Raw genomic sequence first — 13,336 nt, 5'->3', positions numbered from 1 at the left:
TGCTTTTATTTAAAATGCATCTCTGGGATATTTGTGGGGCATAGGAATTCGTTCATCCCCCCCCCCCCCCAAATATAGTCTGACTCCCCACAAGGTCTGAGACAGTGGACTGGCCCCCTGCTGAAAAAGTTTGCTGACCCCTGGACTAGGGGATTCAGAGAGTCCCTACGGACTCTAGAATTCTGTGATTCTATGGTGAAGTTGCTTAGGCGCAGCCCTCTCACTTATAACATTCCTGTCTCCCTTTCTGGGCAGGTGCAACCCCAGCGACGGGCTTCTTGAAGCAGAGTGGCATTAACGTGGACTCCAAAGGTTTCATCGTGGTGAACAAGGTAAAACCGGGGCACGGAAGGCAGGCTGGAGCCCAGTGCGAGTGCTCTGGTACACGCAACAGATGTGCCGCCAACCCACGAGGTTCTTTTCCTCCTCCCTTCCAGATGATGCAGACCAACATCCCAGGAGTTTTTGCAGCCGGCGACGCTGTTGCCTTTCCACTGGTGCTGAGGAACAACAAGAAGGTGAACATCCCTCATTGGCAGATGGCTCACATGCACGGTGAGTGACGCTCAGTTTCTTGTTTCTTCTTTTCTCATTTAAAGTTTTCATTTCATAACGTATACAAAGCAGAGAGATCGGTTATAGCAACCGGTGAAAATTAAAAGATGAGAAATAGGCAGTGGCGTAGCGTGGGTTGTCAGCACCCGGGGCAAGGCAAGTAATTTGCGCCCCCTAACCCGTGGATTTGTGCCCTCTAACCCGTGGATTTGCGCCCCCTAACCTGTGGATTTGCCCTAACCCCAGATGTTGCGCCCGGTGTGGCCGGCCCCCCCTGCACCCCCCACGCTATGCCACTGGAAATAGGTAGTTATGTCATTCCGTTCTGCTCAGTATTGATTCAGAGCAGATTCCAACATATAGTTAGCAGAGTAAAAACTTAAAACATGTTGCAGGATTCCTCCAAAATAGACCAGGGGCAATTGTATTTCATCCAGCAGAGCTTTACTGCTACTGAAGGCAAATAAGCATAATGGTGACAAATCCAATACATTCGGGATTAGCACTGTCCACAAGAAATCCAGTTGCACCAGACTTAACTTAAACTTACAATAACTTATAATAAGTCTAAACCTTAACGCTAAGCATACTATGTACAGAACACCACACCAGCAGGAAAAAGAGATAGAAAGAGAAAGTGAAACCCAGGCTCCTTCTAGCCTTATTTTTATAGTCAGCATAACCTTGACAGAAAGAAATAAGAGAATCAGTTTAAACCAGCTGTACTCAGCTTCTCTGAAGGAATAACCCAGACATCATGAACTTTCTGCTTCTTTCTTTCACACAGAGAAGCTTCCAGAACCCTCTTGAATTCATTAGAATAGGAAATGTTAGATAGTGGGTGGACATAGCAGACGACGCAGCGATTCCTCCAAAGCAGCTCTTTATTTGTAAGCTGGAACAGAACTGAACAGCAAACAGCTCAGCCGGCCTGCTTTTATAGGCAGCCAGCTGTCAACATTGTAGCAACAACAACCCAGGGTTTCCCGCCTAAAGTAACTGACATGGACCTGAGTGAAAACTATATACATGATACTCCTGGTGGCCAGGGTGAGAACTTCAATATATAACACCCCTCCCCACCAAGATAAGGCATTAGTTACAGTCATAGTGGTTCCATTACATACAGCAGTACCCTTATTGGTTTCAGTAAGGCACATAAGCATATTAATTGACCCTATTCACGAAACAGCTTTACATGTGCAGTTTGTCCAGTGAACATAGTCCTTTAAATACGGGCTACTGGCCTTGCGGATTTCCTGGGCGGAGAGTTCAGCAGCTTCTGAGGCCACGGCCTCCTCAATGGCTTTCTGCAGCGTGAGGTCTGGCTTGGCGAGGAGACACCGTTGCAGACGGATGTCCCGGACTCCGCAGACGATTCGATCCATCAGGGCATTGTCTAAGTCTCGGAACTCGCAGTGCATTGCAGCCTGTCGGAGGGCGCACATCAGATCAATACTTTCTGTACTAAGAAATGCAAAATGACAAGTTACACATGGGTTAAAATAGCAAAGTCCAAGACTAACAGTTGGCCTAAACTACCCCTAAAAGACAGGGCTATTTCAGATTCCAGGAGGGTCTACACAGCTGGTTTGGGGAATCAGGGAGGGCTGCATCGCTGGGTGGCTGGTACTGTAGACATCAACTGTATGGAGCATTGGGCAATGTGCTGCTGCTCTTCCTCCACATTCCAGGACGCATTGCCGCGCTGAACATGTTGGCACATGGGACCGAAATCAGCACAGTCCCTTACCTGTGGACAGCCATGTTTGGCAAGAGCATCCGCTACGCAGGTGAGTGAACGGCCCACCCAGGTCTGACGGTAAGAGCAAGGCCAAGTCTTCTTCACTGCAAGTCTTTGGAGGAAGATCTGGCTGTCCCTGCTAGGGCGGTTGTACAAGTTCCTCACCTTTGCAATAAATCAGTGTTATTTCTCTTTTCATTTCCCAGGCCATGGAGAGGGGTTTGATGATGTCATCATTCAGGGAGACTTGGATGAACTGAAGTTTGTGGCGTTTTACACCAAGTAAGTGCTGCTTTGTCTTTCCAAAGATGCAGCTGCACCCACGTTAAGTAAGGATGGGCATTTGCAAAAAGTGCTGGCTGTGCTCCACTTAGTGGCATTCCGTGCATCCGCAACACAAGTCAGCAGCGTGATGCAGCAAAAAAAAAAGCTAATGCAGTTCTAGGTTGCATCAACAGAAATCTAACGTCCAGATCAAGGGAAGTAATAGTACTGCTCTGTTCTGCCCAGGTGAGACCCTAGCTGGAGTCTTTTGTCCAGTTCTGGGAACCCCAGTTTCACAAAAGGTAAAGGTAAAGGGACCCCTGACCATTAGGTCCAGTCGTGGCCGACTCTGGGGTTGCGGCGCTCATCTCGCTTTATTGGCCGAGGGAGCCGGTCTACAGCTTCCGGGTCATGTGGCCAGCATGACTAAGCCGCTTCTGGCGAACCAGAGCAGCACACGGAAAGGCCGTTTACCTTCCCGCTGGAGTGGTACCTATTTATCTGCTTGCACTTTGACGTGCTTTCGAACTGCTAGGTTGGCAGGAGCAGGGACCGAGCAACGGGAGCTCATCCCCTCGCAGGGATTCGAACCGCCGACCTTCTGATTGGCAAGTCCTAGGCTCTGTGGTTTAACCCACAGTTCCACCCGCATCCCAGTTTCACAAAGATATTGACAAATCGGAGTGTGTCCTGATAAGAGTGACCAAGATGATCAAAGGTTTTGGAAACCAAGCCTTATGAGGAACGGCTGAGGGAGTTGGGTAGGTTTAGCCTGGAAAAGAGAAGACTGAGAGGTGATATGAGAGCCATCTTCCTATATCTGAAGGGCTGTCACATGGAGAAAGCTCGTTTTCTGCCTTTCCAGGGAGTAGGACCAAAGGATTCAAACGACAAGAAAGGAGACTCCAACTAAACATTAGGAACAATGGTGCCAGCTTGCCTCCCGCATTGTGGGGCGCGCATCACATGACACGTCACGTGGGTCGTGCGGTGGGGAGATGGAGGCGGAACCATCGCATGCTCCGCCTCCCCACCCAATGTCACGGGAGGAGAAGGAAGCTGTTAACGGAGAAATCTGAGGGGTCCCTTGGACAAAAAACAAGGACACCAGCCAGGAATACCAGAGCAGACAGTAGGCTTGGGCTTTATTGAAGACTGTCACGACAGGACTCCCACCTGCCATCAGGTGAAACAAGATGGAAGCCCCAAACAAAAAAAGAACCCAAACTTTTATTAGCTGCTAATCCCCATGTTACACCCCCCCCCAAACTACCGGTACATCACTAATACAGCATGGTAACATCATGAAAGGGGAGGTCTGGTGGCAGTAATCTGAGCATCCTGGACCCTGCCCCATAGCTCTCCTTGCCCTCCACCAAACACCGATCAAGTGAAGCAAAAGAGATATTTACATTTCCCTGTTTCCCAGCCAAGTTAATCACACACTTTTGTCTTCATCTGGGTTTGTTATTTCTGGAATGGCTACCTGTCTGGCACTCAGGTATCAGGATACCAGGAATTATCACTCAGGCAGAGGGGCTGCTGAGTAGCTGAGCTCACATGTCTATATGAATTTCTGAAATTTTCCCACTGAGTCAGTACAGAGATACATTTATCAGTGAATTGTTACATTTGGTATTGTGCAGCAAAGGCCCTTTGAATAGATAGGAAGAAACTGTGATGAAGTGTTTTGTGGAGACAAATCACAAAAGTCACAAAAGTGATTGTGCTGATTTTGGTAGTGCATGATATCTGCTGGAGGGGCACCCCCCCCCCCAACCTATACATAAGTCCCCGCAACAAGATGGAGCTCAGTGCTTGGCTCTGCCGCTCGGCCTCCTTCTCCCCATGGCGTATGGGGGTGGCATCATGAGGGGTGGGACACACGGAGGGCAATCTTCACCCTCGCTCTCGCTCATCCCAGCCCCCTCCTGGCTCCCAGGTGGAGGCTGGGGTGCACAGAGGGCACCCAATGGTGACAGGGGATGTCAGCCCCCTCAATATTGGGAGGGCTGGGTTCCCTGATTCAAAATATTGAGGGGGCTAGAGCCCCCAGCGCCCCCTATACCTCGCACCGGTGATTAGGAAGACCTTTCTGATGGTAAGAGCTGTTCAGCAGTGGAATGGACTCCCTCAGAAGGCTCTCCTTCATTGGAGATTTTTTTTTTTTTGTATTTTTATTAAAGATTTTCTTGATTTACAGAAGTACATATAATGTCTCTCTCTTGTATTTTTTTCCATGTAACACTTTTACAAATCAGTTTCATTTGTTGAGACATTATGAAGAAAAGGGGGAGAGGGGTGGAAGATGGGTGGGGGTGGGGTCGGGTGGTGATGTTTCTATTTTGCTTAATTTATGTAGGGTTTGGTGTCAGCGTTGCTTGTGCAGGTTCTCTGCTGTTCACTTGTGTTCCTTTGGTGGTGAGAGAGGTTGGGGTTGGCCTTGTTTGTTTGTGATTGGCTGTGGTGATCTTTGTTTTCATCTGTGAGTGGGGTGGGTGGGTGTTTTGGATCAGGTTAGCCATATTGATTTGTATGCTGTTGGTGGATTGCTGTCATTGTCTTGTTGGGCTGTGTATGTGATAAAGGGGAGCCATACCGGGGTGAAGGCATCTTCTTCTGTTTGTCCCCTTTCATTGGAGATTTTAAGGAGAGGCTGGGTGACCATCTGTGAGGGATTCTGTGATCTCAACCTCTCCTTCTCCGTCAGCCTCCAAATCCCCGGATCTTTCGTTGCAGGAATGAAGAGGTGCTTGCCGTGGCAAGCATGAACTACGACCCTCTGGTCTCCAAGGTTGCAGATGTCATGGGAGCCGGCAGGGCCATCCGGAAAAGAGATGTGGAGTAAGTTTCAACCGCTGGTTTGAGACCAGCCTTTCCCACTTGTGAGGCAGGTGAATCCCGCCCCCCCCAGGAAATGGATGTAGTGATATTGGGTGGGGGGAGCTCACTTCCTTGATCAGCATTGGGCCAGCACTGAGTGAAAAATCATGAGCTAGGTTGGCTGATTTTCCAGTAGGAAGAGGTGTGAGCAACTTCCTGTCATAGCTGTCAACTTACAGATTTGAAAATAAGGGACCAGCAGCCTTGAAAATAAGGGATCAGCAGCCAAAATAAGGTATTTTAGTCAGCCAGCAGCCAAACGAAGCCTCAAGTGGTGGTTTCCATAGCTCAGCAACCCAGTAAAGGGGATGCAGCAAGGAAAACCATGTCACGTCTCCGCTGGGAAGCGCTGAGCAAAGGCGAGTCCCCAGCAACGCGGCCGATTTGATCGGCACAAGGCATGCAAGCTCCACCCCCCAGTTGTTCTTAGACTCCTTATTGGGTGAGCAACACAGCCAAGCAGCACAGTTGGAGCCTCCCTCCTCCCTGGCCGGCAGGGAGGGAGGGAGAGGAGTTGCTTCCTTTGAAACCCGGGAAATTTAAGGGACATCATCAATAAGGGACAGCAGTGGGACATGGTGCTGGGATAATAATAATAATAATTTATTATTTATACCCCGCCCATCTGGCTGGGCTTCCCCAGCCACTCTGGGCGGCTTCCAAAAGAATATTAAAATACTATAATACATCAAACATTAAAAGCTTCCCGAAACAGGGCTGCCTTCAGGTGTCTTCTAAAAGCCTGGTAGTTGTTGTTCTCTTTGACATCTGGTGGGAGGGTGTTCCACAGGGAAGGCGCCACTACCGAGAAGGCCCTCTGCCTGGTTCCCTGTAACTTGGCTTCTCGCAGTGAGGGAACCGCCAGAAGGCCCTCGGTGCTGGACCTCAGTGTCCGGGTAGAATGATGGGGGTGGAGACACTCCTTCAGATATACTGGACCAAGGCCGTTTAGGGCTTTAAAGGTCAGCACCAACACTTTGAATTGTTCTCGGAAACGTACTGGGACTGTCCCACCAAATAAGGGACGCTTGACAGCTATGCTTCCTGTGAGCAACGGTTATTGAATAAACTTTGGGGAAACACCCCCCACCAATATGTATCCTGCCAAACTTTTAAAGTGGAAGCCAAGATTATCAATATTATAAGCTCAGAATTTGGCCTATAATGTTGATAATTTCCATTTGAAAAACAAAGCCAAGTTTCTAGCCATTACAGTTGTAGAGGGAAGCCAGAGAAGTGGACTAGCTCTGTGCAAGGCTTTAAATTTTTTAGAACTGAGGAAGAATATATAATCCTGAGTGTGAGCTGTGAAGCAGGTCAGTCCCTCTGGTAGCAAATATTGAGTCTCTTCTCCTCTCTTTTCTTACTTACTTTTCTTTCTCTTTCTTTACTGCTGCAATTTAAGGCTCTTCATCCGCTATGGCAAGTAGGTATATTTTAGTCAGTGTCTCTTAAGCTTGCTAGTTTGGGGGAGTTGTTCTCTTCCCCCGACCCAACTTTCGCTTTTTAATCTGTTTAAATCAGTGGTGCTCAATTTTTTTGGGGTCACTGCTCCCTTGCTTCCACAAGCTCACCCCCCGTGCCCCCTACCATGCCCTATAAAGGATTATTCACAACAGCAGAAAGGATGACACAATGAGAAAATAATGATAGAATAAAATTCAAAATGGTAAGAATTAAGTGCATATTCATTCAAGATTCGATTAAAACTACCGTATTATAGTAAGTCCTGTAATGTAATATGACAACGTTTACCGATGTAATATAAGAATGTTAACAAATAAATAAAATGCAAATTCTAAAAAACAAAAAAAACCCCACAAAAAACTATTTGGTTTAATTCATAAAATAGATGAATTTGATCCAGTGATACATTAGTAAGAACTTTCTGGCACTAAGAGCCATTGGACAATGAAACGGATGACCTCAGAAGGTAGTGGACTCTCCTTCACTGGAGAGGAAGTTTAAAAACACTCTGCAGCAGCATAGTGTGGATTATAGGTTGTTAAACCCCTTTGCTTATCCTGATTCGTCTGCCTTAAAACTCTTGCCCCTCCCTCTACCTCTCTAGCAATGAACAGACCACACACTCTTAAGTAAGTTTAAAAGCTTTACTTACTAAATCCAAAGGTCTGATTCATGCATTGTTCCATGCAGCACCCAAGTTACTCTTGGGCACAAAATACACTATATAGTTTCATATATGCTGTCTGAACTTGGATCAAGTTCAGACATGTCCACCCTGGTCAGTTACATGGCTGGAAGAGAAGTGAGAGAAAGGAAGAGAAATCAGCTTTACTTCCTCCCTCATGGAGGAGAGGGGTCATGACCTAGCTGAGTCTAGGAACAGAACTCTGTGGTCTTAACCCCTTCATACACTAACTAGCGCTTGTGCATAGTTATGCGTGACAGCAATTTCCCACACCTTCCAACTCGACAGTTCTATTTCTATGATTCTTTGTGCTTTTAGTCTGCTTCACAAACATTGCCTTCCTCCACTCCAAGATTTGTGCGGCTGGTTTGGGAGTTGAGGGAGCATTCCTACAATGATCCTGCTTTGTTTGTTGGTTTTGTCTTTCCTGTAGAACTGGAGACATGTCCTGGCTAACCGGAAAGGGCTCCTAACATCCCCAGAAATCACTTGGCTTCCTACAGACCCTGCAGTCACCAAGGGCAAGATGCCACACACCTTTCTCCAGTGACTTTGACAAACCTGGCACTATTTCCATAACCATTCTCTTCCTACGCCTTCCAAGGGCCCTATTCATGCTGAGATCAACTGCTGTAGCCTCAGAGTGGCTTAAACACACCCTCTCCCTGGAGCAACCGGAAGGAAAAGGGGCCACTTAGGGGTTCATTGAGTTGCCACGGCTATCTAGGGTCAAGTCAGATAAGTGCCGTGAAGTCAGCGGAGCCGTGGGGTGGGGTGGGGGAGAGGAAAATGTGGGTCACACCTGCACACTTGCTTGGGAGCAAAGTGGAGAGCTGGTGGGCCTCAAAGGCTTCCCTTTCTACAGGGAGAAATTTCCACGGATTGGTGTTGGCCGCATCCCACAGTGGCTGGCTGCGCTGCTCGCCATCCACATTCCAACCGCCCTTCCATTCTACTCCATTGCTTCTGTGGTTCTTTTGAACCACGTCCTTGAGGCGCTTCCTGCAGGCCCGTTAAGCCGTCTTCCTTTATGCGAGCCACAAACCTCTCTCTCTGTGTGTGTGTGTGTGTGTGTGTGTGTGTGTGAGAGAGAGAGAGAGAGAGAGAGAGAGAGCAGCGATCAAAGGGAAACTAATATGGAGGATTGGCTCAAGTTTCTTTGTTCCCTTTGGAACAGCTTTGCCCAAGCCTGCTGTGCCAAAGATCTGTTGGTCTTTTGCATAGGGATCGGGAAGGGTGGGGAGGGTGTCTGATTCAGTTCATGTCTCAAGGCGAACGTACCCAATTTGCACTTTCTGAAAAACGTCAGGTGAACCAAACCGCAGCCATCTTTCAAAATTTGCCCGTCTCTGAATTTTGCAATGCAGTTCTCCGGTCAAGCACGGAAATCCATCACTGTGCATAAACACGCATATATATTAGAGGAAATAACACACAAGAATGCATTGTGTGGCAAAAACCAAACACACGAATCTTTGCAAAAACCGGACGCAGGAAGCAAAATTGCAGAATAGAACGTTGCGTGAAAATGCTGGCGAATTTTCACAAGGACTTAAGGAACAGCAACACAACCACTTGTGGACTGGTGTGGAGATATGGCTAACTCCACTCAAGACTGGAAAATGAGGAACTGAAATGGACAGATTCACCTATCCTTAGTGGGATCCATGTTTTCCCCCCACACTTCCTTCCCCTGCAGCAAGCCCTCTCTTGCCAAGCCTAGCTGTGCCCACTCTCTGCCGTTCTTCCGGAATGCAGAAGAGGCACAGGACCCAGCTTCCAGATCACTATGTTTTCTTTCCTTTTGTTTTGCCTTAACCAGGTTTCTAGCCCCTAAGGATTGCCAAGATGTGCTTGAAAGAGTGCCAGAAGTCAGAGAGGTTGGAGCAGCAAGCGAGGGGAAGGGTCAGCAGCCTTGGTCACCCTCCAAATTAGTATGCCAGAATAAATTCTGCAGTGCAATAATGCACGTGTTCCTCTGGCATCGTTTATTCTGACTGCAGAACTGTCTCTTCTCCTCGGCACGGGGTGTCGATTTTCTTTTTGCAACGGGCAAAACAAACCCCTGAGTTATCACCTTGCTCATCAGGGGACAAGGGAACCCGAGGGTGATAGAGGCAGGCTGCACCTCTCCTAATAATCCAGCCCATCGAACCCTAGAATTGTAGAGCTGGAAGGGAACTTGAGGGTCATTTAGCCCAGCCCCCTGGAATGCAATTTCCTAATTCAGGGCAATCAGCTGTATTTTCTAGGAACTAGCAGCCACCATTTCCTTGCAACTCAGGGGTGGTGGAGGAGAACGTCACAACAGAAAGGAGAGGGCCGTCATGGGTGTCAACACTAAAGTGGAAACACTTGGAAACCTGAAACTCCAGGTTCTCTTCATGTGGCTGGAACATGCTAAATTTCTCTCTCCAAGCACCAGTCCCCTGGTGAAGTTGCAGCCGAAGCTCCTCTTCTAACAGGACTAGCCCCTTGCCAGACTTTGATGTTCCTCGCCACTAATGGGGTTGCCAATCATAGGCCGGCCATCTTCCACCTTCCTGACAGAGGCCTGGGGGTGCTTTAGAAATGGCTTGCTTGCAGGCAGAAATTCTGCCACTGTGATGGGGGTTTTTTGTTTTGTTTCTGGCGCTGTGGGGCTGGAGGAACAGGAAGCACCTGTTGAGTTCATGCGGGTGTTTTCTGAAGGGTGAAAAGAAATGCTGACTGGATTTTGCCCGCCCTGCGTTTCAACTGCCCACATTCGCTTGCATTTCACTCGCTTTGCCACAGAACGTCATGCAAAATAAATTAGCCATCTCATGTTTTGCCCTCTTCCCCCACCCTCCTAGGTTATTAATAAACTCATGTATTAAACCACAAGGCTTGTGTGATAACTGCTCTGGATTGTGTGTGGATGCTTCGGCCAAAAATAGCCCCCTCCTGGGGTTGCTACCGTATTTTTCGCTCTATAAGACGCACCAGACCACAAGACGCGCCTAGTTTTTGGAGGAGGAAAACAAGAAAAAAAATATTCTGAATCTCAGAAGCCAGAACAGCAAGAGGGATCGCTGCGCAGTGAAAGCAGCGATCCCTCTTGCTGTTCTGGCTTCTGGGATAGCTGCGCAGCCTGCATTCACTCCATAAGACGCACACACATTTCCCCTTACTTTTTAGGAGGGAAAAAGTGAGACTTATAGAGCAAAAAATACGGTACCTTTCTTTTTACTTGTCCTGTTCTTCTGCCTTTAAATTCTGCCTGATTTAACCAAGGCAAATGTCTTTCCCCGTTATTTAATGCTGGGGGGGGGGGGCAGGGAAAAGCTTTCTGAATTATTTCCTATAGGGAGAGTGTGGGGTCCCCCCCTTCAGTTTGCTTTTTGATGTGAACATAAATCTCACTTCCCGAAACACTTTGTGAAATGATGCACACATCTTCTTACAATGTTGCACCTCTCTAAATTTTTTTTGAAGCAATTCTCTGGGGGGAAATGCCTGTTTTTTTTTTAAAGGAAAGGGCTGTGCTGTTTTTATTAGCAGTATTTTTTTTAAATATTGCTTTAATTCTATTAGAGTTTAATTCCATTTTTAATGATTAACTTTGATATGTTTTTAGCCTTTTGTATTTTATCTGTGTTCTTTTAATTTGTGTAAGCTGCCTGGAGTCCTCAGCTGGGGAAAAGGCTGGGTATAAATAAATATAATAATGGTGATGGTGATGATAACCCAGAAATGTTCACAAATATGCCTCTACTAAGGGGAAGCATGCCACAAGTTGCATACGTTAGTGAAACCAACAATGCAAAAATGCATTATATCAGAGAAAAAAGCTTGCAAAGAAGTATGTATTAGAAGAAAACGTGCAGTAACGTGCTGATGAATTTTCTTGAGAACTTTTTTTTTCTTTAGCAAAAAAGTTGCAACCGAATGCAGAAATGTGGTGAACTGAATGCAAGACTGGGAAACTAAGAAAAAAACTGAAACTGAGAGAATCACCTATCCCTACTGGGTTGATCAAGTACAATTAAGAAAGTAAGAAGAGCCCTGCTGGATCAAGCCCATGGTCTATCTGGTCCAGGATCCCGTTCTCACTTTGGCCAGCCTGATATCTGTGAAAAACTGGCAAGCAAAATTCGAGTCCTCCTGTGGTTTCCAGCAACTGGAATTCAGAAGCATTGCTGTCCCAAGTGTGGAGGCAGAGCATAGCCATCATGTTTAGAAACCATCGATAGCCATATACCGGTACTCGAAAAAATTTGTCCCATCCTCTAAAGTCACCCAAGTGGGTGGCTATCGCTGTCTACTGTGGGAAGCGAGTTCCTCAGTTTAACTCTGTCCCACATGAAGGACTTCCTTTCAGATAAACAACTATCTGACTTTTAGAAGACATCTGAAGGCAGCCCTGTTTAGGGAATTTTTTAGTGTTTGAAGTTTTATTGTGTTTTCAGGACAGTGGTACCTCAGGTTAAGTACTTAATTCGTTCCGGAGGTCCGTTCTTAACCTGAAACTATTCTTAACCTGAAGCACCACTTTAGCTAATGGGGCCTCCTGCTGCCGGAGCATGATTTCTGTTCTCATCCTGAAGCAAAGTTCTTAACCTGAAGCACGATTTCTGGGTTAGCAGAGTCTGTACCCTGAAGCGTATGTAACCTGAGGTACCACTGTATTCAGTTGGACGCCGCCCAGGGTGGCTGGGGAAACCCACCCAGATGGGCGGGGTATAAATAAATTATTATTATTATTATTATTATTATTCACAGCCACCTTCAGATGTCTTCGGAAAGTCATGCAAATTGGCTATCTGCTGGGAAGGGATTCCACAGGGTGGGTGCCACTACCAAGAAGGCCCTCTGCCTGGTTCCTGTAACTTCACAACTCGCAGAGGGAACCGCCAGAAGGCCCTCGGAGCTGGACCCCAGTGTCCGGGCTGAACGGTGGGGATGGAGACGCTCCTTCAGGTTTACAGGACTGAAGCCATTTAGGGCAGCCTTTCTCAACCTGTGGGTCCCCAGATGTTGTTGAACTACAACTCCCATCACCCCTAGCTAGGAAGGCCAGAGCTCAGGGATGATGGGAGTTGTAGTCCAACAACATCTGGGGACCCACAGGTTGAGAACCGCTGATTTAGGGCTTTATAGGTCGGCACCAACACTTTGAATTGTGCTCAGAAACATACTGGGACCCAATGTAGATCTTTCAGGACCGGTGTTATGTGGTCTTGGTGGCCACTCCCAGTCACCAGTCTGGCGCCTGCATTCTGGATTAGGTGTAGTTTCTGAGTCACCTTCAAAGTTAGCCCTATATATAGCACATTGGTGTACCTTAAATGGGAGATAACCAGAGCATATTCCTTTCCTTCTGGATCCCTGTTAAAATCTGTGCTGCAGAACTGCACATTTGCAGGGATCCGCCCTTTACCAGCAGCTGGAACATGCTGATGGGAGCAAATTGGCTGTGTTTATCTCCGCGCTGTGAAAATCTTCGTGGGCTCATCGCTGCAGATCTAGCTGTTCTTAAAGACACAAGAGCAGAGTGGGCCTTCTGGGTGTTGAGATCCACAATTTCATCACCAGAGGTTTACAGCTGGGCTGGGCAGACTTCTGGGTCCCAGAATCCACTTGTTTTTGGTTCTGCTAGCATCCTGGAATCTATCAACTGGAGTCATATGCAAGGCAAGCAGTTTGAAGGGAGGATGTCAGCATACTGGCAGAACGGAGGAATGGGGTGCCTCTGAGCATGCACTGAGCACAGTAAT

At 47.4% G+C, this 13,336-nt stretch overlaps 1 protein-coding gene across 4 annotated transcripts in view; it reads left to right on the top strand.

The window, feature by feature from the left end:
* Window positions 1–10,463, top strand: part of AIFM3 (AIF family member 3) — a 58,250-nt gene extending 47,787 nt beyond the window's left edge. For all 4 annotated transcript variants that reach the window (XM_077920732.1, XM_077920734.1, XM_028710518.2 and 1 more), the window contains 6 exons: window positions 256–332; window positions 438–555; window positions 2,250–2,348; window positions 2,506–2,581; window positions 5,303–5,407; window positions 8,032–10,463. In XM_077920732.1, the coding sequence (XP_077776858.1) occupies window positions 256–332; window positions 438–555; window positions 2,250–2,348; window positions 2,506–2,581; window positions 5,303–5,407; window positions 8,032–8,071 (515 nt within the window). In that variant the 3' untranslated portion in view covers window positions 8,072–10,463. The remainder of the gene's footprint in view (window positions 1–255; window positions 333–437; window positions 556–2,249; window positions 2,349–2,505; window positions 2,582–5,302; window positions 5,408–8,031) is intronic.
* Window positions 10,464–13,336: the final 2,873 nt, after the last annotated feature.

The sequence above is a fragment of the Podarcis muralis genome, chromosome 16, assembly GCF_964188315.1.
Source record: "Podarcis muralis chromosome 16, rPodMur119.hap1.1, whole genome shotgun sequence".
Taxonomy (NCBI): Eukaryota; Metazoa; Chordata; class Lepidosauria; order Squamata; family Lacertidae; genus Podarcis; species Podarcis muralis.
This window is presented reverse-complemented; position numbering and strand designations above follow the sequence as displayed.